The sequence below is a fragment of the Ornithorhynchus anatinus genome, unplaced genomic scaffold (assembly GCF_004115215.2).
Source record: "Ornithorhynchus anatinus isolate Pmale09 unplaced genomic scaffold, mOrnAna1.pri.v4 scaffold_264_arrow_ctg1, whole genome shotgun sequence".
Classification (NCBI taxonomy): Eukaryota; Metazoa; Chordata; class Mammalia; order Monotremata; family Ornithorhynchidae; genus Ornithorhynchus; species Ornithorhynchus anatinus.
This window is the reverse complement of record NW_024396743.1, coordinates 3,032,540-3,056,180: the sequence shown is the minus strand read 5'-3', so window position 1 is coordinate 3,056,180 and position 23,641 is coordinate 3,032,540. Positions and strand designations below refer to the sequence as shown.

Sequence of the window (23,641 nt, the reverse complement as noted above, 5' to 3'; positions counted from 1 at the left end):
AGGACCTTCCGACTCCCAACCCACTAGGCCACGAGGGCCTGTTGGTGGTTCCTGACCGGGCACTGTCCTTAGGCCTCGGAGGGTTAGCGAGGTGAGGTGCCCGGGTACCCGTGGGGGGGCTGCGGGAGACCACCCCGCCTCCCTGGGCGAGGCTCCGACTCTGATTAGCTCGGCTCTACCCCGGCGCTTAGTACGGTACCCGCCGCACAGTAAGTGCCTAATACTGTACGGAAAAGAAAGTCTCGTGCGCGTCATCTCTGGCCACCTGCCGCTCCCGGGGATAACCACCGTGGTACTTGTTAAGGGCTTACTATGTGCCAAACTCCGTTCTAAGCACTGAGGTGGATACCAGCTGGTCGAGTTGGACCCAATCCCTGTCCCGCATGGGGCTCCCACTCTTATCCCCATTTTCCAGATGAGGAGACTGAGGCCCCGAGAAGTGAAGTGACCGGCCCCAGGCCACTCAGCAGACACGGGGCGAAGCCGGGATGAGGACCCGGGTCCTTCCGACTCCCGGGCCCGGGCTCTGTCCGCTAGGCCACGCTGACGGGCGGCAACAGAGGGATGGCCAAGATGACCCCTTTCGGGCAAGCCCCCTCCCCCAGCGGTCGGGCGAGAAGCACGGGGGGGGGAGGGGGGCGCGAGCGACTGGCTCCCGCCGCCCCCCCATTCCCAGGGGTGGGGATTCTCCCGGGGAAAGGACCGGTCGAGTCGGGTGACCCCAGGAGCGGGGGCAAACGCACGCAAGCGGCGGGTCGGCTTGGGCTTTTGGAGAGAACGACACCCGGGCCTTCTCCCTCCCTCCCTTCCTCCTCCTCCCCCCGGAGATTCAGCCCCGTTACCATGACAACCCCCACCAACCTCAGGCTCCCGGCCTAGCTAGTGCCGCCCACCGGGAACGACCAGTGTGATGGAGGAGGGGAGGGGGCTTCCTCCAGGAAGAGACGTCTCCCTCGGGGAAGGTTGGCGGTGACCCATCCCCTTCTCTGAGACCCCCTTCCCGCGGCCCAGGCGGCCGACCGGGAGGTAGCGGGGATGGGACGGGGCCTGGGAACCCTGGGAGGACCCAGGTTCTCACCCCGGCCCCGGCACGTGCCCGCGGCGTGACGGTGGGCAGGTCGCTTCACTGGGCCTCAGTTTCCTCCTCTGCAAAATGGGGACTCAATCCCCGCTTGCTCTCCCCCTTCGACTGGGACCCTCCCCCGCCTAGGGGAACCGGGTCTGACCCGATTGTCTTGCCTGCCCCAGCGGTTAGCACAGTGCTTGGACTCTAGTCAGCGCTTAGCAAATCCCAGATCTTCTAGGACTGTAGGCTCATTACGGGCGGGGAACGTCTGCCCTCAGTTTGTGGTACTGTCCGCTCCCGAACGTTTAGTTCAGTGCTCCGCGGGTAGTGAACGCTCAATAAATACCACTGAGCGGCGGAAGCAGGGAACGCGTCCCCGACCTTCTGACCCCCAGGCCTAGACTCCCTCGACTACGCTACGCCGCTTTCCGTAGACCCGTCCTCTCCCGAGCGCTCTGTGCAGCGCTCCGCACATAGTAAGCGCTCAGTAAACACCATGGATCCATTACATTACGCTCACCGTTCTTCTCCCCTCCGGCCAAAAGGCGGTCGGCTTTCCAGCGTGGCGCCTTCGAACCGGGCACCGCCGTGGGCGGGTTCGGGGCCGGCGTCCCCTCCCCCCCCCCCCGGCCCCGCCGTCCCGGCTCCCGCCGCCTACTCTCTAGCGGAAGCCTCCGTCACGCGTGTCGGGGAAAACAAGTCGGCCGGTTGCCATGGGGACGCCAAGGCTGCCGCACAACGCAGGACGCCGGGGACTCCGGAGAGACGGCCGAGACCCCGGGGTCGGGCCGAACCTGCCCCGGCAGCCAGGGGGACGACGACGACCACCGCCACGGTGACGGCGAGGGTGACGCCGCCGGACTCCTCGGGGAGCCTTCTCTGCACCCCACACTGTGCCGGGCGTTAGGGTCCACGCGATCAGATCGATCGATGTCCCCCCACGAAGGACGGTAGGGGAAGCAGCAGGGCCTAGTGGTTAGAGCCCGGGCCTGGGAGTCACAAGGACCTGGGTTCTCATTCCGCCCGTGCCACGTGTCTACTAGGTGGCCTCGGGTGAGTCGCTTCACTTCTCTGGGCCTCGGTTACCTCATCTGTAAAATGGAGACTGTGAGCCCCCCACGGGAGAGGGACTGGGTCCAACCCGATTGGCTTGTATCCACCCCGGCGCTTAGCACGGTGCCCGGCACATAGTAAGCGCTGAACCAATACCGCAGTCCGTACAGTGAGGTTTCAATCCCTCATCTCCCTCCTACTTGGATCGTGAGCCCCGCTGCGCGCGCGACCCGACGGCTGGCTTGTATCCACCCCGGTGCTTCAGAGCGGGGCCTGCCGCAGAGAGAGCGTTTCACCGATATCGTGATCGTCGTTACTATCCTCCCAAGCGCAGAGGGGGGAAGAGGCCCGCTGGGGAAGTTGGGGGGGTCAGAGCCCCGGGCTCCGCTTTCGGGGCGCCCCGTTCCTCCCCCCCCGGTACCGCCGCTGCAGAGGTCCGGAGTCCCCTCCACATCCTGGGTGGCTAAGTGGCAAGAGCCCGGGCTTGGGAGTCGGAGGACGTGGGTCCCGGCTCTGCCGCCTGTCTGCTGCGCGATCTTGGGCCAGGCACCTCCCTTCTCTGGGCCTCGGTTACCTCGTCTGGAAAATGGGGATTAAGACGGAGACACCCACGTGGGACAACTCGATTACCTTGATTCTACCCCAGGGCTTGGCACATAATAAACGCTTAAATACCATTATTATTATTAATATTCTACCGGGGACCAGTCAGCAAGGCCTGGGAGTCCAGTAGGCCACCTGCACAGGTCAGCCCTACACCCCCCCCCCCCCCGATTAGACCGTGAGCCCGTCACTGGGCAGGGACCGTCTCTATCTGTTGCCGGATTGTCCATTCCAAGCGCTTAGTACAGTGCTCTGCACATAGTAAGCGCTCAATAAATAGCGAATGAATGACTAGGGAAGGAGCCGCCCCCTGGCGGCCAATTTTTGTATAGCCATTTTCTCTCTCCATACTTGTTTAGCGCTTACTCTGTGCCAGGCACTGTGCTGAGCGCTGGGGTAGAGCCAAGCTAATCAGGTTGGACGCGGTCCCTGTCCCCCACGGGGCTCAGGGCCTTCATCCCCGTTTTACAGACGAGGGAACTGAGGCCCAGAGAAGTGACCCGACCTCCCCCGGTCACACGGCGGAGGGGCGGCGGGGCCGGGATGAGAACCCGAGTCCCCCCCGACCCCCAGGCCCGTGTCCCACCCACTGGGTCGTGCTGCTTCCCAATGCACACATCTTTAAATGCCGTATGATAAATTACTTATTTATTGATATTAATGTCCATCTCCCCCTCTAGACTGTAAGCTCATTACAGGCAGGGAACGTCGTCTGCCAACTTTGTTGTATTTTACTCTCCCAAGCGATTAGTTCAGTGATCTGTACATACTGAGCGCGCGATAAATACCAACTGACTGATTGAAAAGGCCCAACTGGGGGCAGAGAGATTGTTCCCGCTCTCGTTCCCTCTCGGAGCATCAATTCTCCCCAGGGAAACCGTGCCTTGGACGCCCGGAGTTGGTGGGTGTCCAGTAAAAGGGGAGATTTTAGTCCTATCGCTCCTCCGCCAACACGGCACCCCTCGCCCTCGGGACCGGCAGGCCAGAGTCCTCTCTCTCCCTTTCCACGCCGTCCCAGGGTGGGCCGTCCAAAGACGAGCCTGTCCCGGCGGGAAGCAAGCAGGAAGGAGTTCCTCTGACGCACCGAGGGCCGGAGCGCACGTTCACGACGACGGGGCCGCTTCCCGCGTCCGTCCGCGGTACCGCCGGCCCCGCCCCGGCCCCCGGACGCCATCGCGAGATGGGTTCCCCGAGAGAAAGCGGAGAGATAGCTGTGCTGCCGGGGGTCAGAGGGGGAGACCCCCGGGGCGGCCGAAACCTTGAAGAAAGAGAGCGTCAACTGAGGAGGAGGAGGAGGAGGTCCTCGGAGAAGAGGCTGGCTTCGCCCGGGGAAATGCCAAGAGGGCCCCCGAAGAGCCGGAGGTCGGGGAGGGTCCGTTCCACCTCGAGAGAGAGCCCGGGGCCCGGCCGCTTGGAAAGTCACGGTTTAATCCGGGGGCGAGAGGGTCGGTGCGGCCCGCCGGCGCCTTCCGACTTTAAATAGGACCGGAGGGGACGGGGATGGAGGGGGAAAAGAGAAGCTCTAGAAAAAAATCTTGATACAAGAGCGAGAAACGTGACCCCGCTGGCCACCCCTGCCGGGAAGAGGGGCGGGGGGCGGGGCCAAACCCACCCCTCCGGGCTCACGGTCCGTGGGGAAATTGCCGGCGGGGGTTGCCGGGAGGTCTGAGATTAAGATGCCGCCACCGGTTCTGGCTGCTCTGGCCTATTCTTGACCGGGACTTTCTCTGTGGAGGAAAGAAACAGACCGGTTACATCCCGCCAGAGGAGCCCCGGACGGACGGAGGTGCCCCCGTTTCGCTGGCGGAGGGAAGCCGTCCCCCCCGACTCCCTCACCCCGGCGGGGCCGGGGTCAGGGCCGCGTCTCTCAGCAGCGGGCACGGGTGCCCGTCTGCCCCCTGGCCTTGTGAAAGGCCTGTGGGTGAGAGGAGGAGGCGAACCCCAGCTCTCCATTCCAACATGCCGCCTCCCGGATCCAAAAGGAGGAGATCTGACGAATACGAATATAGGTCGCGCACTGGCACGTTCTCTGGCCGAGCCGGGGCCCTGTACGAGAGAGGGGGAGAGGGCTCCCGACCACTCAGAGAGGCCAGAGCTGACTGATCCCCAAGTCACTTTAAAAAAAAAAAAATAATAATAACTGTGTTAAGTGCTTATTATGGGTCAAGGCACCATTCTCGGGGTAGCTATAAGATAATCAGGCCCCACATGGGGCTCACAGTAAGAGGGAGAACAAGTAATGAATCCCCATTTTGCAGCTGAGGGAACTGAGGCGCAGAGAAGTGAAGTGACTTGCCCCAAGGTCACCCCGCAGACAAGCGGCGGGGCCGGGATGAGAACCCAAGTCCTCTGACTCCCGGGCCCGAGCTCTTTCCGACAGACCGCACCGCTTTTTTGAGGGTACCTGTTAAGCGCTCACTATGTGCCAGGCACCGGACCACGAAGTCAACCGAGCACAAGCCGGGCCGGGGGCCTGGGGGGCTCAAGGCCACCTTCAGGCACTCGTCGGTCGTATTTATTGAGCACTTACTGTGCGCAGAGCACCGGACCAAGCGCTTGGAGAGTCCAACAGAACCAATGGACACGTTCCCGCACCGTTGTGGCAGACGACCCCCCGGTAAAGAAACGTCTAAAGAAATGGGTCAAGTTGCTGAACGGGCCCGGGCCGGCAGGCTCCGGCCGGGGGGTGGTCGCCGGCCAGCGGGAGGGTCCGGAGGGGAGCCGGGACAGAGCGGCCGCGTGGAGGATGGCGAGGGCCGGACCGAAGGGAAGACCATCAGGCCAAATCACGGGTTTGGGAGGCCTCCGGGCACCACGACGGGACTTTCCCACTGTGGGTCTCTGGGCCGTCCGCCGCCCCGTGGCTGCCGGAGAGCCCAAGGGGCCCACGGCACCAGCGGCCGGCTCTGCCGCGACCTCCCCTCTCGCCGTCCCGGCCACCGGAGTCGGCCATCCGGCTCACGATGCGGGGGGAGGCTCGTCTATGCCGGCCGGCCCGGGTGTGCCCCTCACGATCACGCCCTGCCGTGTCGGCCGGCCGCCCGTCGCTCTGGGCCCCGGAAGGGCGCCGGGGCCGGAGCGCGAGGGCCTGAGGAGAAATTACCTGGGGTCCGGGCGGGGGGCGGCTCCACGGGGACGTCGGGCAGGTGGACTTGTTCCTGGGGGGGGGGGGGGGGGGACACGACACGGGGGGAAAGGCTCAGAGATCCAACCTCCGTCCATTCCGGAAACGTGGCCATCTGGGACCTGCTAACCTGCCATTTCTCGGCCCGCTCCCCGCCCCCGCCCAAGCCCCGCCGCCCCTCCGGGCCCCGAACCCCTCTCCCTTCCCGGCTCCGGGATCCCCGCAACCCCTGTCCGTCCCCCACCGGCTCCTCGCTTCCTCCGCCAGGGGCTCGGCGGGGCTGCGGGGGCCGCCACCTTCGCCCGCTTTTGGGGCTGGCTCAGAGGTCAGGACGGGTGCCGTGGAGGGGACCTAGGGGACCCCCGGCACCTTCCCATCCTTCACGTGGGCCTCCGGGAGGCGGCTTCCCGCCCAGCCCGGCCTGCTCCCAAGGGGCACTTGGGCGAGGCGATGCCGGCTGTCTGGCTCGCGGGGTATGTGGAGGAGGGACGGGGCGGGGGGGGGGGGAGGCGCACATTTTGATGGATTCTGATTGCTACCGCTCCTCCCGCCCCCACGATTACACCTCCCGCTCCTATCTACTGCGACCACTAGTGCTGGCATCCCGATTTCTGCTCCCTGTCTACCGAAAGCCGGCCCCCATCCAGATGCCGCCGGAGCCCGGGCCCGGCTCCCAGGCCGGTGGGGCACGCAGCGGGCCTGGGGCCTCCGGGCTTGACCGTTCCCCGGAAGCGGCCGCCAGACCGGCCTCACCTGAGTGATTTCATTCAGTTCCTCTAGGATGGCGTCTTCGTCCTCTTGAGTGAAGCTGCCGCCGGCCAACAGCTCGTCTATTTGCTGAAGGGGGGGGGGGGGGGGGTGAGTTGGCGTCAAAAGGGCCCCCGTGCCGCCGCCACCCACCCCCGTAACCGGTATCCGTTTGGTCCCGAGGGAGCCCGGGGTGGGGAAGTCCCCGCCGACTCCAGAAACCGGCCCCGCTCACCCTCGGGTCTGCCCGGGGCCTAATCGCTTCCTGTCAGGGTGGGGAAGACCCCGCGGGGTGGACAGGCGCCCCCACACTCGCGACAGCCCGAGGCCGCCGACCCCAAGAGGGTGGACGGAGGGGTCTCCCCCGCCCCGGAGGCCGGCGGGGCAGGAAGGACCGGGGCGCTCCGCCGGGACACCCACCCTCTGGTACTCCACGGCGTCGTGGGTTTCGTCCATTATCCTTTCCACTTCTTCGAGCGACATCACCTGGGGGAGGAAAGTTCCCATGAGTTAACACTTCCAGAATCTCTTGTGGCGCCGGGAGGAGCCCCTGCCCTCTCGCCTCGCTGCCGACGCCGAGACGGAGAAAGAACGAGAGAGAGAACGAGAGAGAGAGAAGACCCCGTCCCGGCTCAGCCCCATGCAAACTCTCTCAAAGAGGCTGCCCTCGTCATCCTCCTGTGCCCAAGATCTTTGACTTGCCCGCAGACATTTCGGAGAAGGAGGATGGTTTAGGGGAAAGAGCATGAGCTTGGGAGTCAGAGGGCCTGGGTTCTAATTCCGGCTCCGCCACCTGTCTGCTGTGTGACCCTGGGCAAGCCACTTCACTTCTCTGTGCCTCAGTGACCCCACCTGTAAAATGGGGTGTAAAACTGTGAGCCCCACGTGGGACAACCTCATTACCTTGCATCTACCCAACGCTCAGAATAGCGCTCGGCGCAGAGTAAGCGCTTAACAAATACCATCATCATTATTATTACGCTTAAGAGAGTCCCCCGACTTGCAACGACGCCCCCGCCCGCGCCAACCCCCTCGGCCCACAGCGCGAGATCGGCTGGGACGAACCTGATGCATCTTGGTCAGACACTCGTTCCCGATCTTCAGGCCTTCGATCACCTTCATTTCAATTTGGGCGAATTCGATATTTTGAACCTGGGGAGGAAAGAGAAATTATTATTATTCTTGTAAGAGGCGACCCCACCTCGCCCAGACCCCCAGCGTGCTCAAATCGGATCGGGGACTGGGGAGCTGGGGGGAGAAAGAGATACAGTCACGTGAACCCTCCTCGGGGGCACCAAGAGGGCCGGGCCGATTTTTGGGAGGGAAGAGAAGGGGCGCCCGATGGGTGTGAGACCTACTGGCGGGTGATCGGTGCCTTTCACCTACCCCTGGGCCCGCAGCAGTGGCCACTGAGAAGGTGGACGTGTGTGTGTGTGTGTGTGTGTGTGCGCGCCTGTGAACGTACCGTAAGCTTGTTGCGGGCAGCGAACGCGTCTATTACACTGTTTTGTTGTCCTCTCCCCAGTGCTCAATACACAGAAAGTGCTCAATAAATATCACTGATTGACTGAATATGGGGTGGGGTGGGGAGAGGGCACTAAAGAAGAGCCTGTCCAAGCCTGCCTCCCTCCGAACGGTCCCGAAAGCCGCATCCACCCGCTCTCTCCGGGCCGGCGCGTGCCCACGGCCACCCGCCACGGCCAGAGACTCGAAGCCCTGGTCCCATCGGGAAGGATGGGGCCGCTGGATCGGCTTCCCGTTGGCCGCGACCCTCCCCTGGCGTCCATCCAACGGTGGCCACCCCGGTCTAGGGGGAACGGCCTCGGGGTCGGGAGTAAGGAGACCCGGGTTCTCACCCCGGCTCCGCCGCTAGCCTGCCGGGTGACTGTGTTCAAGTGGCTGCCCATCTCTGGGCCTCGGTCTCCTCATTTACAAAATGGGCCGAAAATACCCAACCTCCCTCCCCCTCCGGCTGGGAGCCCCGGGGGACGGGGACTGGGTCCGAGCCGGCCGCGCCGTTTCCACCACAGTGCTGGGCCCAGGGCAAGCGCTCGGCATGAGCCAACATCAAAGTAACGCTCGTTAATGACGGTACTCGTTCGCCGCCGCCTATGTGCCAGGCACTGTTCTAAGCGCTCTGGGAGATACGAGTTCATCAGGACGGATCCGGTCCCACATGGGGCTCCAGACTAAATAGGAGGGAGTTGGATTGAATCCCCGTTTTCCGGACGGGGGAACCGAGGGCCAGAGCAGCCAAGCGACTTGCCCCGGGTCACGCGGCTGGCAAGAGGGGGAGCCGGGGTGAGAGGCCGGGCCCTTCTGACTCCCGGGGCTGGGCTCTAGCCACTGGGCTATCCCCGATTAGTGCCCGGTCCGCCGCGGTCCGGCGCTGCCTACCATGGACTCCAGGTTGGTGATCTGAGTCTCCGTCTTGTCCAGCAGCTGTTCCCGGTATCGCTTCTTCTTCAGCAGCAGCTTGGCCCTTCTGCGGACGGAAGGGAAGCCCGGGGGAGGGTCGGGGTTGGGCGGAAGGAAGCTCCCGGCCGGCTCCCCCGCCCCGCCACCCCGGATGACACCCAGCGGCCCACGGGGTTGGACGTCCGGCCATCACGGTGGGCGAGGCCCACTCTCGGCCGAGGCCAGCGACCCCGGGGAAGATTGGAGGCGGAGACCATCCCCGGAGAATCTGGGCTCGGGGGGCGGGGGATGACTTTCTTCCGCTCTGGCCCTTCCCAGCCCCTCCGACCCCACAGAGCTCATGTTCTCTTCCTCTCTGTATTAACATGTCTCTCTGTGTCTCTGTCTCTCCCTCTGGGTGTGCACGTCTCTCTCTGTTTCACCTCTGTGTCTCTCTCCTGTTGGTGGGTCTCCGTCTCACCTTCTGTGTCTCTCCCTCACTGAGCAGCAGCGTGGCCTATCGCGTAGAGCCCGGGCCTGGGAGTAGGAGGGCCCCGGGTTCTAATCCCGGCTCTGCCGCTAGTCTGCTGCGGGACCTGGGGCAAGTCACTTCTCTGGGCTTCAGTTCCCTCATCTGGAAAACGGGAACTAAGACTGTGAGCCCCTTGTGCGACAGGGACTCAGTCCAACCCAATCTGTCTGTATCCATCCCAGCGCTTAGTATAGTGCCTGGCGCACAGTAAGCACTTAAATATTATTTCTTTCTCCCGCTCAGCGTGTACATCTCTGTCTAGCCTTTTGTATCTCTCCTTTCCTATGTCTCACTCTCCCTGTGTTTGTGTGTCTTCATCTCTTTCCCTTTTCCGTACGGGAGTCTCCCCTTCTCTGTCTCTCGGGTGTCTCTCCTCTACATCTCTCTCCGTCTGTGTGCCTTGATCTCTTTCCCCTCTCTGTCTTGCTGTCTCTCACCGTTTCAACCTTTGGGTCTCTCCCTCTCAGAGTGTCTCAATTCCCACCTCCAATCAATCATATTTCCATCAGTGGTATTTACTCAGTCTTTACTGTGTGCAGAGCACTGTACTAAGTGCTTGGGAGAGGACAGTACAACAGAGTGGGCAAAGGGCAAACACTTGCCTTTCCCTTTCCCCCTTCTCTCCCTCTAATTCTGTGTGGTTATTTTTCTCTCTCTCTCTCTCTCTCTCCCCGCGCGCCTCTCCTCTCCCCACTGGTCTCCCTCTGAGTCCCTGCCCGAGTCCCTCCCCGACTCACTCTTTCTTGCCCTCGTGAAGGAGCTGCCGGGCGATCTCCCGCTCCCTCTGCAGCTGCTGGGTGATCCTCTTCTGGTACTGCCTCAGTTTGTCCCGCTGCTGCTTCAGTTGCTACGAGAGACCCAAGAAGATCGGGGGGGTCGGCGGGGCTCCGGGGTCACCGCTCGGCGTCACCACCGCCCCCCGGCCAGAGTCTGAGTTCGAGGTGATGGTGGGACGTCCAAGGAGAGTTGCCTTGAAGGCGGGGGGGAAATGCGAGGCTGCAGAGATCGGCGTTGGGGATGGAGATCCGGGAATCATCCGCTTCGAGGTGGGAGGTGAGGCCGTGGGAGTGAATGGTGGGGGGGAATGGATTCTCCACGGGAGCGGGGTTAGGTGAAGGGGGGGGGGGAGAGCCAGAACTGAACCTTGAGGGACCCCCCCACAGTGAGGGGGTGGGAGGAGGAGCTGCGAAAGAGACAGAATGAACGGCCAGAGAGACAGGCGGAGAACCAAGGGGTCCACTGCCTCGGTGTCAGTGAAGCCGAGGTTGGAGAACTTTCCCGGGAGAAGGACCGCCTCGTGTGGCTCGGTGGAAAGAGCCCGGGCTTGGGAGTCAGAGGTCGTGGGTTCCGATCCCAGCTCTGCCCCTTAATAATGTTGGTATTTGTTGGTATTTAAGCGCTTACTATGTGCAGGGCACTGTTCTAAGCGCTGGGGTAGCCACAGGGGAATCAGGTCGTCCCACGTGGGGCTCATAGTCTTAATCCCCATTTTACAGATGAGGTCACTGAGGCACAGAGAAGTGAAGTGACTGGCCCACAGTCTCCCAGCTGACAAGTGGCAGAGCCGGGATTCGAACCCATGACCTATGACTCCAAAGCCCATGCTCTTTCCACTGAGCCACGCTGCTTCTCACTTGTCAGCTGTGTGACTGTGGGCAAGTCACTTAACTTCTCTGTGGCTCAGTGACCTCATCTGTAAAATGGAGACGACGACTGTGAGCCCCACGTGGGGCAACCTCATCACCTTGTATCCTCCCCAGTGCTCAGAACAGTGCTTGGCACATAGTGAGCGCTTCACAAATACCGCCATTACTATTAAGACGGCAGAGCAGTTGAGGCGGATGGGGAAGGAGTGGAGGCCGTTGGATTTAGCAAGAAGGAGAACGTGGGTGACCTTTGAGAGGGCGGTGTCTCAGTTTCCCCCTCGATGAAAGCGGGGGAGAGGAGCCCTGTCCTCGCTCAAACTGGGAGCAGCGTGTGGGACAAGCTCATTTCCTTGTACCCTGGAGAATAATCATCATCATAATAATAACGCTGGTATTTGTTAAGCGCTTACTATGTGCCGAGCACTGTTCTAAGCGCTGGGGGAGACACAGGGGAAGCAGGTTGTCCCACGTGGGGCTCACAGTCTTCATCCCCATTTTACAGATGAGGGAACTGAGGCACAGAGAAGTGAAGTGACTCGCCCCCGGTCACCCAGCTGACAGGTGGCAGAGCTGGGATTCGAACTCATGAGCCCTGACTCCAAAGCCCGTGCTCTTTCCACTGCGCCACGCTGGTAGATACAGGGTCATCAGGCTGTCCCACGTGGGGCTCCCAGTTTTCATCCCCATTTTGCAGATGAGGTCACTGAGGCCCAGAGAATAATGTTGGTATCTGTTAAGCGCTTACTATGTGCAGAGCACCGTTCTAGGCGCTGGGGGAGTTCCAGGGTCATCAGGTGAGGCTCCCAGTTAATCCCCCTTTGACGGATGAGGTCACTGAGGCCCAGAGAAGTGAAGTGACTCGCCCACAGTCCCCCAGCTGACAAGGGGCGGGGCGGGGATTGGAACCCATGACCTCTGCCTCCACAGCCCGGGGTGCTGCCAGTGAGCCACGCCACGGGGGTGAGGGCCGGGCGCGGGGGACTCTGGGAGTCCGGCCCTGCCTTGTCCTGCCCTGTCCCGCCCTGCCCGCCGCGGCCCCCTGACCCACCAGCACGGCCTTGTCCTGCTCCGTCACCCGGCTCTGCTTCTTGCGGCCGAACAGGTTCCCCATGGCGGCGGCGGCGGCGGCGGCGGCGGCGGCGGCGGGGCGGCCCAGGCTCCGGCCCCGGCCCCGGCCCAGGACCAGCCCAGGCCGCTCCTCCGCCACTTCCGGCGGCTGCCCACACACGCCCCACACACGCCCTGCGCTACTGCGCCTGCGCACACACCGGCTCCAAAGCCTCCCCCCCTTCCCCCCACACGCCCTCCGCTACTGCGCCTGCGCACACACCGGCCCCCAAAACCACGCCCCCCTCCCCCCACACGCCCTCCGCTACTGCGCCTGCGCACATACCGGCCCCCAAAGCCTCGCCCCCTCCATACCCACGCCCTCCCGCTACTGCGCCTGCGCACACACCGCCCCCCCCAAAGCCTCGCCCCCTCCATACACACGCCCTCCCGCTACTGCGCCTGCGCACACACCGGCCCCCGAAGCCACCCTTCCTCCCCCCCCACCCGCCCTCCCGCTACTGCGGCGGCGCACACACCGCGCCCCGCCCTCTCCCTACGGCGCCTGCGCAAGGGCCGGCCCGCAAGCCCCGCCCCTCCGCGCCCTCCCGCTACTGCGGCTGCGCAGAAACCTGCCCCGCAAGCCCCGCCCCCTGTCATTCATTCATCCAATAGTATTTAGTGAGCGCTTACGATGTGCAGAGCACTGGACTAAGCGCTTGGACTAGTCAATTTGGCAACAGATAGAGACAATTCCTGCCCAATGACGGGCTCCCTGTCAGTCATTGTGGGCAGGGCACGTGTCGGCTAACCCTGTTCTGTTATCATTCACGAGTTTGTATTGAGCGCTTACTGTGTGCAGAGCACTCTACTGAGCGCTCGGAAAGTACAATACAGCAACAGAGAGAGAGATACTGTCCTCCCCCAGGCGCTCAGTACAGTGCTCTGCATTCACTGAGCACTCAATAACAACGATGGATTTCTTAAGCACTTACTACGTGCGAAGCACTGTTCTAAGCGCTGCGGCGAGGGATACAAGGTGATCAGGTTCACCCCCGTGGGGCTCCCAGTCTTCATCCCCATTTTACGGAGGAGGGGAACTAAGGTTCAGAGAAGTGAAGTGACTTGCCCAAAGTCACCCAGCTTACAAGCGGCAGAGCCAGGATTAGAACCCATGACCTCCGACTCCCAAGCCCGGGCTCTTTCCACTGAGCCACTACGCTTCCATAAATACCATTTATCGATTGATCCATCTGTAATGACAATGATGCTATCTGCTAGGCACTTAGTATGCGCCAAGCGCCGTTCTAGGCACTGGGATAGATATAAGGTCATCGGGGCAGATCACTTCTTCTTCTCTGGGCCTCTGTAAAAAATGGGGGTCAAAACTGGGAGCCCCATGTGGGACAGGGACTATATATCTAACCCGATTTACTTGTATCTACCCCGGTGCTCAGAAGACTGCCTGGCAGAGAAGCAGCGTGGTTCAGGGGCAAGATCGCAGGTTTGGGAGTCAGAGGTCTTGGGTTCTAATCCCGCCTCCGCCACCTGACAGCCGTGTGACTTCGGGCCAGTCGCTTCACTTCTCTGGGCCTCAGTTCCCTCCTCTGTCAAATGGGGATGAGGACTGTGAGGCCCACGGGGGACCACCTGATCACCTGGTGTCCCTCCCCCCCAGGGTTTAGAACAGTGATTCCCGCATAGTAAGCGCTTAAAAAATGCCAGTGGGACAACCTGATGACCCCCGTATCTACCCCAGTGCTTAGTACATAATAAGTACTTTACAAATGCTATCATGATCATTATTACTATGTTGTGATAATATATAAGTATATATTATCATCATATACTTGTCAGCTGCGTGACTGCGGGCAAGTCACTTCGCTTCTCCGTGCCTCAGTGGCCTCATCTGTAAAGCGGGGATGAAGACTGTGAGCCTCACATGGGACGACCCGATTCCCCTGTATCTCCCCCAGTGCTTCGAACAGTGCCCTGCACATAGTAAGCGCTTAACAGACACGAACATGATTATTCTATAGTGTAGTGTGTACGGTCAAGCTGGACGCAGGAGGGCCTCAGTTCCCTCCCCCGTAAAACAGGGATGGAGCCCGTGAGCTCCACGTGGGACAGGGACTGGGTCCGACCCCGTTAGCTCGTATCCATCCCAGCGCTCGGGACGGCGCCCGGCCCATAGTGAGCGCCTCGGAGATCCTATTAAAGATGCAAAAGCCCAAGGAAAATAAGCTCCGGCCGTTCGGGGCCTGCTTGGGGACGAAGGATGCCTAACTGTGACCCGTCGGAAGGTGTCGCCGCGGCTCCGCCTCCTGCCCAAGTGGAGCCCAGAGAGGTTGGGGACCCCCCCTCCCCGTCCCCCCACTTCCGACCCCCCCAATCCCAGGCTTTGCAGCAGGCAACTCCACCAGGGGCTCCCCCTCCTTTGTTTTTCTGTTTAAAATGGCATTTGTTAAGCCCTTACTAGGTGCTGAGCACCGGCCTAAGCGCTGGGGTGGATGCGGGGTAATCAGATTGTCCCACGTGGGGGGGCTCGCGTTTTTTCTAATCCCCGTTTTTGCCAGATGAGGCAACTGAGGCCCAGAGAAGTGAAGTGACTTGCCCACGGGAAGCGGCGTGGCTTAGCGGAAAGAGCGCGGGCTTGGGAGTCAGAGGTCGTGGGGTCTAATCCCGGCCCCCCGACACCCGTCAGCTGTGTGACTTTGGGCAAGTCGCTTCTCTTCTCTGGGCCTCAGGTCCCTCATCTGTAAAATGGGGATTAAGACTGTGAGCCCCACGTGGGACAACCTGATGATACTGTTTCCGGTCCGCCGCCCCCCCCCCCCCCCAGCGCTTAGAACAGTGCTTGGCACATAGTAAATGCTTAACAAATACCATCCTCATTATTATAATTATTGCCCAAGGTCACATAGCAGACGAGCGGCGGAGCCGGGATTAGAACCCACGACCTCTGACTCCCAAGCCCGGGCTCTTTCCACCGAGCCTCGCTGCTTCTCTCTGGCTGCACCAGCCCAACCTGGGAAAGATGCTCTCATTCATTCAATTGTATTTACTGGGCGCTTCATTCGTTCATTCATTCAATCGCATTTATTGAGCGCTTACTGTGTGCAGAGCACTCTACTAAGCGCCTGGACAGTACACTGCAGCAATAAAGAGAGACTGATCCGCCCAAAACGGGCTTAGGGTCTAGAGGCAGGGAGACAGACGACAAAACCACCAAACAAGCATCCGTATAAATAGACTCTCCCCTTGTGGAGTTGGAGAGCCACTGAGGGCTTAGTAGTAGTAATAATAATAATAATAACGTTGGTATTTGTTGAGCGCTTACTATGTGCAGAGCACTGTTCTAAGCGCTGGGGTAGACGCGGAGGAATCAGGTCGCCCCACGTGGGGCTCACGGTCTTAATCCCCGTTTTACAGATGAGGGAACTGAGGCACAGAGAAGTTAAGTGACTTGCCCACAGTCACACAGGTGACAATAATTAGTAATAATTAGTAATAACAGTGATGACGATGGCATTCGTTAAGCGCTGGGGTGGACACAAGCAAACGGGGTCGGACACAGTCCCTGTCCCACGCGGGGCTCACAGCCTCCATCCCCATTTTACAGATGAGGCCCAGAGAAGCGAAGTGGCTTGCCCAAGGTCCCACGGCAGACAAGCGGCGGAGGCGGGATTAGAACCCATCACCTTCCGACTCCCAGGCCTGCGCTCTGGCCACTACGCCGTGCTGCTTTGTACAAAGTACGCGTTCAATAAATACGAACGGACGAATGAGGAGAGGCAGGCCGTTAGTCGTAATTGTTGGGCGCTTACTGTGCGCGGAGCACTGGACTAAGCGCTTGGGGGAGTACAACGCGTGTGACACATTCCCTGCCCACAATGGATTTACAGTCTAGAAGGGGAGACAGGCATTAAGAGAAAACGAATAAAAGGACGGATCTGGACGTAGGTGCTGCGGGGCTGGGAAGGGGGGGAGGAAATAAAGGCAGCGAGTCAGGGTGACCCAGAAGGGAGTGGGAGAAGAGGAAAGCTGGACTTTAGTCAGGGAAGGCCTCTGGGAGATGTGCTACCGCCGGGAATTTAGGGAAATTGAGGAACTGAGGCCCAGAGAAGGTGAAGTGACTTACCCGAAGTCACCCGGCGGGTAAACGGTGGAGCCAGGATTCAAACGCAGGTCCTCCGACTCCCAGGCCCAAGCTCTCTCTCCACTAGGACACGCTGGTTCTCCGGGGGAAAGACGGACAAGTATTTTGCCCCCATTTTACAGATGGGGAGACTGAGGCAGAGAGTGGTTAAGTGGCTTTTTCAATAGTAATACTAACGTTGGTATGTGTTAAGCGCTTACTATATGCAAAGCACTGTTCTAAGGGCTGGGGGAGATACAGGGTCACCAGATTGTCCCACGTGAGGCTCACGGTCTTCATCCCCATTTTACAGAGAAGGGAAGCGACTCGCCCACAGTCCCACAGCTGACCTGTGGCAGGGCCGGGATTCGAACCCATGACCTCCGACTCCCAAGCCCGGGCTCTTGCCACGGAGCCACGCCGCTTTCAAGGCCACCCAGCAGCGAGGGGTAGGGCCGGGATTCAAGCCCGGGCCCGGACTCCTCCCGCTGGGTTACTCCGCTTCGCCTGGTCGCTCGGGGGCCCGGACGATCGGCGCGGGAGTGGGGGAAGGGGGACGCCAGATGTTCACCGTAAAAACACCGCCAATAAAGGCGTTCCGTGCCACGTCCCCGCCAGGCAGGGGACGGTAGTAGCGGCGGCACTTAGTGAACGCCCACTTGGCGCGGGACACCGTACTGGCCGCTTGGGAAGTGAAGAATAAACAAGTGACCCGTTTCTCGCCCACGAGGAGCTTCTGCGCGATGCTCCAAGGTGGGCTGGAGAGTTTGGACAGCCCCGGAGCACCGTGGGTCTGCCCCGGGGCCGAGGGGGCCGCCAGAAAACCTTTGACCGGCTCATCGCCAACGTACCCCAGAAAGGGCTGGACCTCAGGGTGGTGGCCCCGGCTCCCACGCACGGAGGCGGGGAGGTCGTCGTGTCCACTCCTCCGCCTCCGGACACGAACTCTCGCCGGCCGGGGGGCTTCCGCGACGGAGCTGGACCGGTGACTCAAGAGAGAGAGGGTGGATCGATGGATCCATCGTTGGGTTTACTCTCCGCCCCGATCCATCGGGCGGCTGCTTCCTCCCGCTGGGAGCAGGGTGAAGGGTTCGGAGCTGCCCAGCGGAGGGGAGCCGGTGCGACCGGGTCGGGGCGAGAGCGGAGCCTAACGAAAGGAGCCCGGCCGTGGGAGTCAGCGCACCTGGGTTAATAATAATAATGTTGGTATTTGTTGAGCGCTTACTACGTGCAGAGCACTAAGCGCCGGGGGAGATTTACGGGACAATCAGGTAGTCCCAGGTGAGGCTCACGGTCTTAGTCCCCGTCTTCCAGACGAGGGAACCGAGGCACAGAGAAGTGACTTGCCCACAAGTGGCAGAGCCGGGATTCGAACCCGTGACCTCTGACTCCCAAGCCCGGGCTCTTGCCACTGAGCCGCGCTGCTTCTCTGGCCCACGGTAAGCGCTTCACAAACATCATTTAAACCCCCCGAAAACGGGGGGGGGGGGGGCGGGGCGGGTTTTGAACCGGGCGGGAACTCACCGTGCCGGACGAGGCAGGAGGGGGGAAAGAAGTCTTCCGTCCTTTGGACGAGTCAGGGGTCGCAGGAGTCGGCCTTCTGGGGGTCCAGGTCCGTGACTCTGTTCCAGAAAGTCCAACTGAGGGTCGTGGGGTGAGGGAGGGGGCTCGGCGGCGGACGTGGGAGCGGGGGAGAGGGCAGCTCCCGTTCGGGCGGCTTGCTGGGAACACGACGTACATCAATTAGAGCGGGTCAGGGCTTACGGCTAGCCAGATGGAGGGAAAATGAGATCTTTGGTCCAAGAAACCGATCCAGGAAACGGCAATCAATTTCCCGCAGTTGTTCGGCGAAACACAAATTAATAGACGCCGTGAATATTGTCGTAAGAGCGATCGTCGCGGGGCTGGACGACAGACACGTAATTCTCTACTCCCGCGTGTCAAAGCCTGGGCCGGCTCCTCGATCCGACTCTCCCCAAGACCCTGGCCGGGCTGGGCCTCGCCCAGAGGACAAACGACCCCGGCGTTGCCAGGAGGCGGCAGGGCGGCCTAGTGGACGGAGCCTGGGGGCCAGGAAACCTGGGTTCTCATCCCGGCTCTCCCACTCGCCTGCTGAGCGACTTCGGTGAGTCGCTCCACTTCCCGGGGACTCAGTTTCCTCCCCCGGAAAATGGGGATTCGATGCCCTTCCCCCTTAGGCCGCGAGCCCCGGACGGGGCAGGGATCGGGTCGGATCGGACTGCACGGTACCCACCCCGACGCTCAGCACGGTGCTCAGCGCCGCGGAGGGGCAGCGCGGCGCAGCGGACAGAGCGCGGGTCTGGGAGTCAGTAGGCCCCGGGTTCTAATCCCAATTCTGCCACTCGTCCGCTGCGGGACCGTGGGCAAGTCGCTTCGCTTTTCTGGGCCTCGGTTACCTCATCTGTAAAATGGGGGTTAAGACTGTGAGCCCCCGTGTGGGACAGGGACGGCGTCCAACCCGATTAGCTCGTACCTTCCCCGGCGCTTAGAACGGTGCTCGATACATAGCAAGCGCTTAACAGATACCATCGTTATTATTACCGGCGCGTTGCGGGGACTCGACAGACACCGGCATTACCATTGAGAAGACCAAGTTGCCCCTGCCCCGGCCGGAGGAATCCCCAGGTGGAAACCCCCCGGCCAGATGGACCGTGGGGTCCCCGCGCTCTTGCCAAGCCCTCTGCCGGCCCCCGCCGGGTCACGCGGGCCGCCGTGCGGAGGCAGAAAGGCGACGTTTCCCACCGGGGAGACGTTTTCTCTATGCTAGGAAACCAGAAAAGAGGTCGGGAGGAGGAGGAAGAGGAGGAGGAACCGGGCCCGTTCCATCTCCATTTCCAGCTTCTCTGACCTAGGTGCGGCCCCGGACCACTCCATCACCCAGACTCCCTCTTTCTCCCTGGAGGCCCATCCAGGCCCTTGGGGTGGCTCACCCCGACCGCTCCCTGCTTCTAAATCCTTCTCCCGCTCCCCTCTTCGCCTGCTGCTCTGCCGTGAGGTGACAGGTGCCAGTCGGGCATCGGGCAGGGCCCGGGGCGGCCCCCAAACTGTCAGGGTAACCCATTTAACGCAGCGGGCCCAATAGAGGCGGCCCCGGGTTGAGGCCCGTCTGAAGGCGGTCGTTGCGATGAACCCCTCCCGCCCGGCACCGACGCCTAGGTCCCGCGTGACCTCTGCCACGGCTCCTCGCCTGCATTTTCAGCCCCGCCGGCAACCGGCTCGCGCGCTTGGCTGCTCTGACGCCGACCTGCTCACCGTCTCGTCCATCTCTCCGCAGGCCTCTCGCCCACGCCCCGCCTCGGGCCCGGAACGTCCTCCCCGTCAAAACCTTATTGAAGGCACGCCTCCGCCGAGAGGCCTTCCCGGACGGAGCCCTCATTTCCTCTTCTCCCATTCCCTTCGGCGTCACCCTCGTGTTTGGGTTTGCTCCTTTTCTTCCCCCGTAGAAATAGGTCCACATTTCTAATTTCTTTATATCAACGTCCGTCCGTCCCTCTAGATTCTCGGCTCCTTGTGGACGGGGGGGACGTGTTCACCAGCTCCGCCACACGGTCCTCTCCCAAGTGCTTAGGAGAGTGTCCCGCACCCGGTGAGCGCTCAATAAATACCTCTGATTGACTGAATTCTGCATTGGGAAGGTCAGTCTAAACAGCTCGGCAGGACCCGGCCAAAGCTGCGGGGAGAAGTTTGACAGTAATGATAGTGATATTTTTACGGTATCTGTTAAGCGCTCACTCTGTGTCAAACACTGTTCTAAGCACCGGAGTAGGTACAGGTTAATCAGGTCGGACGGTCCCTGTCCTCCATGAGGTTCACGGTCTAGGTGGTAGGGAGATCGAACGGGTTATCCGTTGGGTGTCTATTATGTTCATTCGTTCGCCCAATTGCATTCATCGAGCGCTTACTGCGTGCAAAGCACCGTACTAAGCACCGGCGTGGCCACAGGATCGTCGGGGTCCCACATGGGGCTCAAGGTCTAAGCCGGAGGGAGCTCATTTACTGCACCCCCATTTTGAGGATGAGGGAATTGAGGTTCGGAGAAATGAAGCGACTTGTCCAATGCGTGTGTGTGCGTGGGTTGGGGAAACGGGGGGGGGGGGGGGGAGAACCGGCCTCCCCCTCGAGGGGTGGGTGAGTGACAGGCGGTCTGGGGGTGAATCCAGAGTGGTCCCCGTCTCCCACCCTGCTCCTCCCCGGCCGGGCATATGTCGAACGCTCCGTTTCACAAACAGTCCGTTTCTCGGTGCCCAAAAGGCGAGGGAAAAAAAAAAACCCCACTAGAAGTGGGAGGAGGGGAAAAAAATTGATGCTAATAGGAAAGATATTACTCTCAACCCGAGCCCGCACCGTCCAGCCCGGCCCGCTGCGGAAAGGCTGGGGATCCATGTCTTGCTTTAAACAGACAATAATTTAATGCAGTCGCCGAGGCTGTTCAAGTCCAAGCGGTGGAGCGGGGGGCCCCTTCTGGGTTGCCATGACAACTCTCCCCGCCCCCCCCCCCCCCCCCCGGCCACACACACACCTTTTGTCAAGACACAACCCTCCACGGGGTCAATCGATCTTCGCCGGCGGGGTGGGCCCGAAGGGGCGCTCTTCTCGGCGGCTCTCATCGCCGTTGCAATTCGGTCGTTTCCAGGCCGAGCGCGGGCCCCGCCGACGCGACCCTCCGTCCGGTCCGCCGGCTCCCAGCGAGGGTCAGCAGGTGCCCGGGGACCCCGGGCGACCACCTGCTCGTGCCCCCGGCCGAGCGGCTCCACCGCGCCCGCCTCGACGCCCTCCCTCGTCCTCCTCTACGACCGCGGGTCAAATCCCGCCGCGGAAGCAGGAGTACTCACTCTCGGAGAGCCCCGCGTGTCCGGCGCCGGTCCTTCGAGGGGCGCCGGTCCTCCCGAGCCCGGCTCCCGTCCGGAGGCGAGTGCGAGAGGGCGAGCCCCGCCCGGAACGTGGGAGAATCTCTCCGCTCACGGCCTCTGGTCCGGGCTCCCCCGAGACGGGGAGCGTCCGGGGCGTGGTCCGGCCCCGGATCTCGAGGAGGTCCGTCGACGGGGAACCCCGGCTCCCCGCCCTCCCTCCGGCCGCCCGAATCGGACTTGACGGGGCCTTCCGGACATTTGGGCATTTCTTTTTTATTAAGTTTATTGTCTGGAATTACTCTTGACTCTCACATTACAATTTCATGTTTGCTTTTCCAGAGTCCGTTTGGTTTTCTTTTTTTGTGTGTGTGTGTGTATTTTTTTTGTCTCGTTTTCGTTTTTGTAAAATAAATAGAGATAAGTGAGAACCTTCAGGTAGGCGCTCCCTCGAGCCTCGGTTAACTTCATGATTGGATTTCCGCATCAAACCTGTGAGAACTCGGCCCCACGCGCACGCAAACGGACTGAGTCAAAAGCGAACCCGCAGAGCTACTTAAAAAATGGGCGCCCGGCCGGGCCAGAGTGCGGGGGAATCGGGGTGAGGGGGAGCGTGGGAGAAGCAAGGTTCTCATTTCCTCCTCTTCCTCCTCCTCCGGCACCATTTACGTGGTGCCAGGCGGCGGTCTGAGCTCGGGGGCGGACGGCGGGATTTAAAAACCGTCCCGTGTCTTCCCGTGGTCACTCGGTCGTGGGCGGGTCGGAAGCTGCACCGACCCCCGGCCCGGCCCCCCGGGGCGGGGGTGACGCCCGCCAGCCGCCCGCCGGGGCGTCGCTCCGCTCGGACCTTCCCTCCCCGGCCTGGGCGCCGGGCTTCGGCCTTCCCCGGTTCCGGCGGTCCGGTCCTTCGGATCGCACCTCCGGACGGCCGCCCCTCCGCGAGGCAGACCGGCCGCGGGACCGAGGGCTGCCTCGGTCGCCACGGCGCTTGGCCCCGCCAACGGGCCGGGTCCAGTCGTCGGCAAGGCCCGTCGGGCCACCCCGCTGCCCCTTGGGACGGCCTCGATCCCCGGCGGGGGAAGAAATGGAAACGTGGCTTAAAAACACCGTCCCCGTGGTGAGGCCGGCCTTTCTTCGCAGCTGGGCTCGCGGCACCGGGCCCGGTCCATCTCTCTGGTGGTTGAAGGGAGGGAGTCCGTCCGTCCGGACGTTGACCGGGACCCGCGGCCGAGTCCGACGACACTCGCCTCGGCGCCGACGGCGGGACGCATCCCTCGTTTCCGCCGGGAAGCAGAGACCGCCTCGCGCCAGACCGAGGTCCGTCCCTCCGGGTCCTCCGCCGCTACGGCTCTAGATCACGGCCGTGCTCTCCGTCTCCCGGCCGGACACACGGCCGCCCTCGCTGGGGAAGCGTCCGGCTTTACCGGTCGGCGCGGGTTGGGCGGCCGCGATCTGGGCCGTCCGGCGTTCTGCGGGGCGCGGCGAGCACCAGTCGGGGGGTTGGAGGGGGGAGAGAGGCGTCTCCTCCTCCTCCCACCCCGCGACGCACCGATATATATACACACACACACACGCTCGCTTCCCGACGAGCCCGAAGCCTCCCAGAGAGGGCTCTCTCGCCCTCCCGCACGGCAGGGGGACCGCGGGGAGGGAAGAGCGAGCCGTGTCTTAACCCCAGAGGTCTCGGAAGAAACCCAGCTTCCTTTTCCGGTCAACCGGCCGGCGCCCGGCTTGGTTTCCGCCGGAGCCCGGGGAGACGAGCTCGGCACCCCCTCGCTAGGCCGGTCAACGGCCGGATGGGGCCCCGGTGCGTCCCGAGAGAATCCGGACCCGGGTCCCGCGGCTTCGTCTCTTCCCCGCGCTCCAGCCGGACGGAAAACGAACCGAACTCCTGTGCTTCCGAAAACAAAAACCAAAGCAACATCCCCCAGACCAACCCCACGGCCCCCTCTCCGCCGCCGCCCCCTGAAGGCAGCGTCTTTCATAAGTCCCCGGCGCCCCGAAACGACTGTCCAAAATAAAAAGAACGCAAAAGCCCCCTTCCTTTCCTGAACTCTCCGGCCCTTCTAGCGGAAACAACGGAAAGCGGACAAACCGTCTTCTCCTTAAATCATCAGTAGCTAAGTCGGAAGAGAGGAGGAGAAAAAGAATTCAAGTTATAGGTCGCGACGGCAGCCAACACTAAACATTCAAGTCGATAGTTTCTCTATGTACAACGGCGGGCAGGCCGGTAAGTCTGCCGGTCCCTGGGGCGGGGGTGGGCTCGGGGGGTGGGGCGGGGGGAGGGCGGCAGGGTCCTGTTATCTGATTCGCTTCTCCACCGAGTACACGGAGATGTAGAAGTCGTTGCTTCCGACCGCCAAGTGAGGCTACGGAGGGGAGAGACAGACGGGAGAGAAGGGTTAGCGGGAGGGGCGCCC

At 61.9% G+C, this 23,641-nt stretch overlaps 2 protein-coding genes across 2 annotated transcripts in view; both read right to left on the bottom strand.

Moving 5' to 3' along the window:
- Nucleotides 1–3,857: 3,857 nt before the first annotated feature.
- On the bottom strand, nt 3,858–12,321 carry CHMP6 (charged multivesicular body protein 6). The gene is made up of 8 exons (XM_029057088.1): nt 12,217–12,321; nt 10,260–10,369; nt 8,991–9,078; nt 7,659–7,745; nt 7,014–7,079; nt 6,600–6,683; nt 5,826–5,880; nt 3,858–4,449 (listed from the first exon to the last, which is right to left on the bottom strand). Exons 1-8 carry the CDS (start codon nt 12,277–12,279, stop codon nt 4,394–4,396), a joined length of 609 nt encoding a protein of 202 aa, XP_028912921.1. The 5' UTR covers nt 12,280–12,321; the 3' UTR covers nt 3,858–4,393.
- A 9,156-nt stretch (nt 12,322–21,477) lies between these two features.
- The window catches only part of RPTOR (regulatory associated protein of MTOR complex 1), a 217,933-nt gene continuing 215,769 nt past the window's right edge, over nt 21,478–23,641 (bottom strand). The window contains exon 34 of the mRNA XM_029056955.2: nt 21,478–23,590. Coding sequence (XP_028912788.1) covers nt 23,522–23,590 — 69 coding nt within the window. The 3' untranslated portion in view covers nt 21,478–23,521. The remainder of the gene's footprint in view (nt 23,591–23,641) is intronic.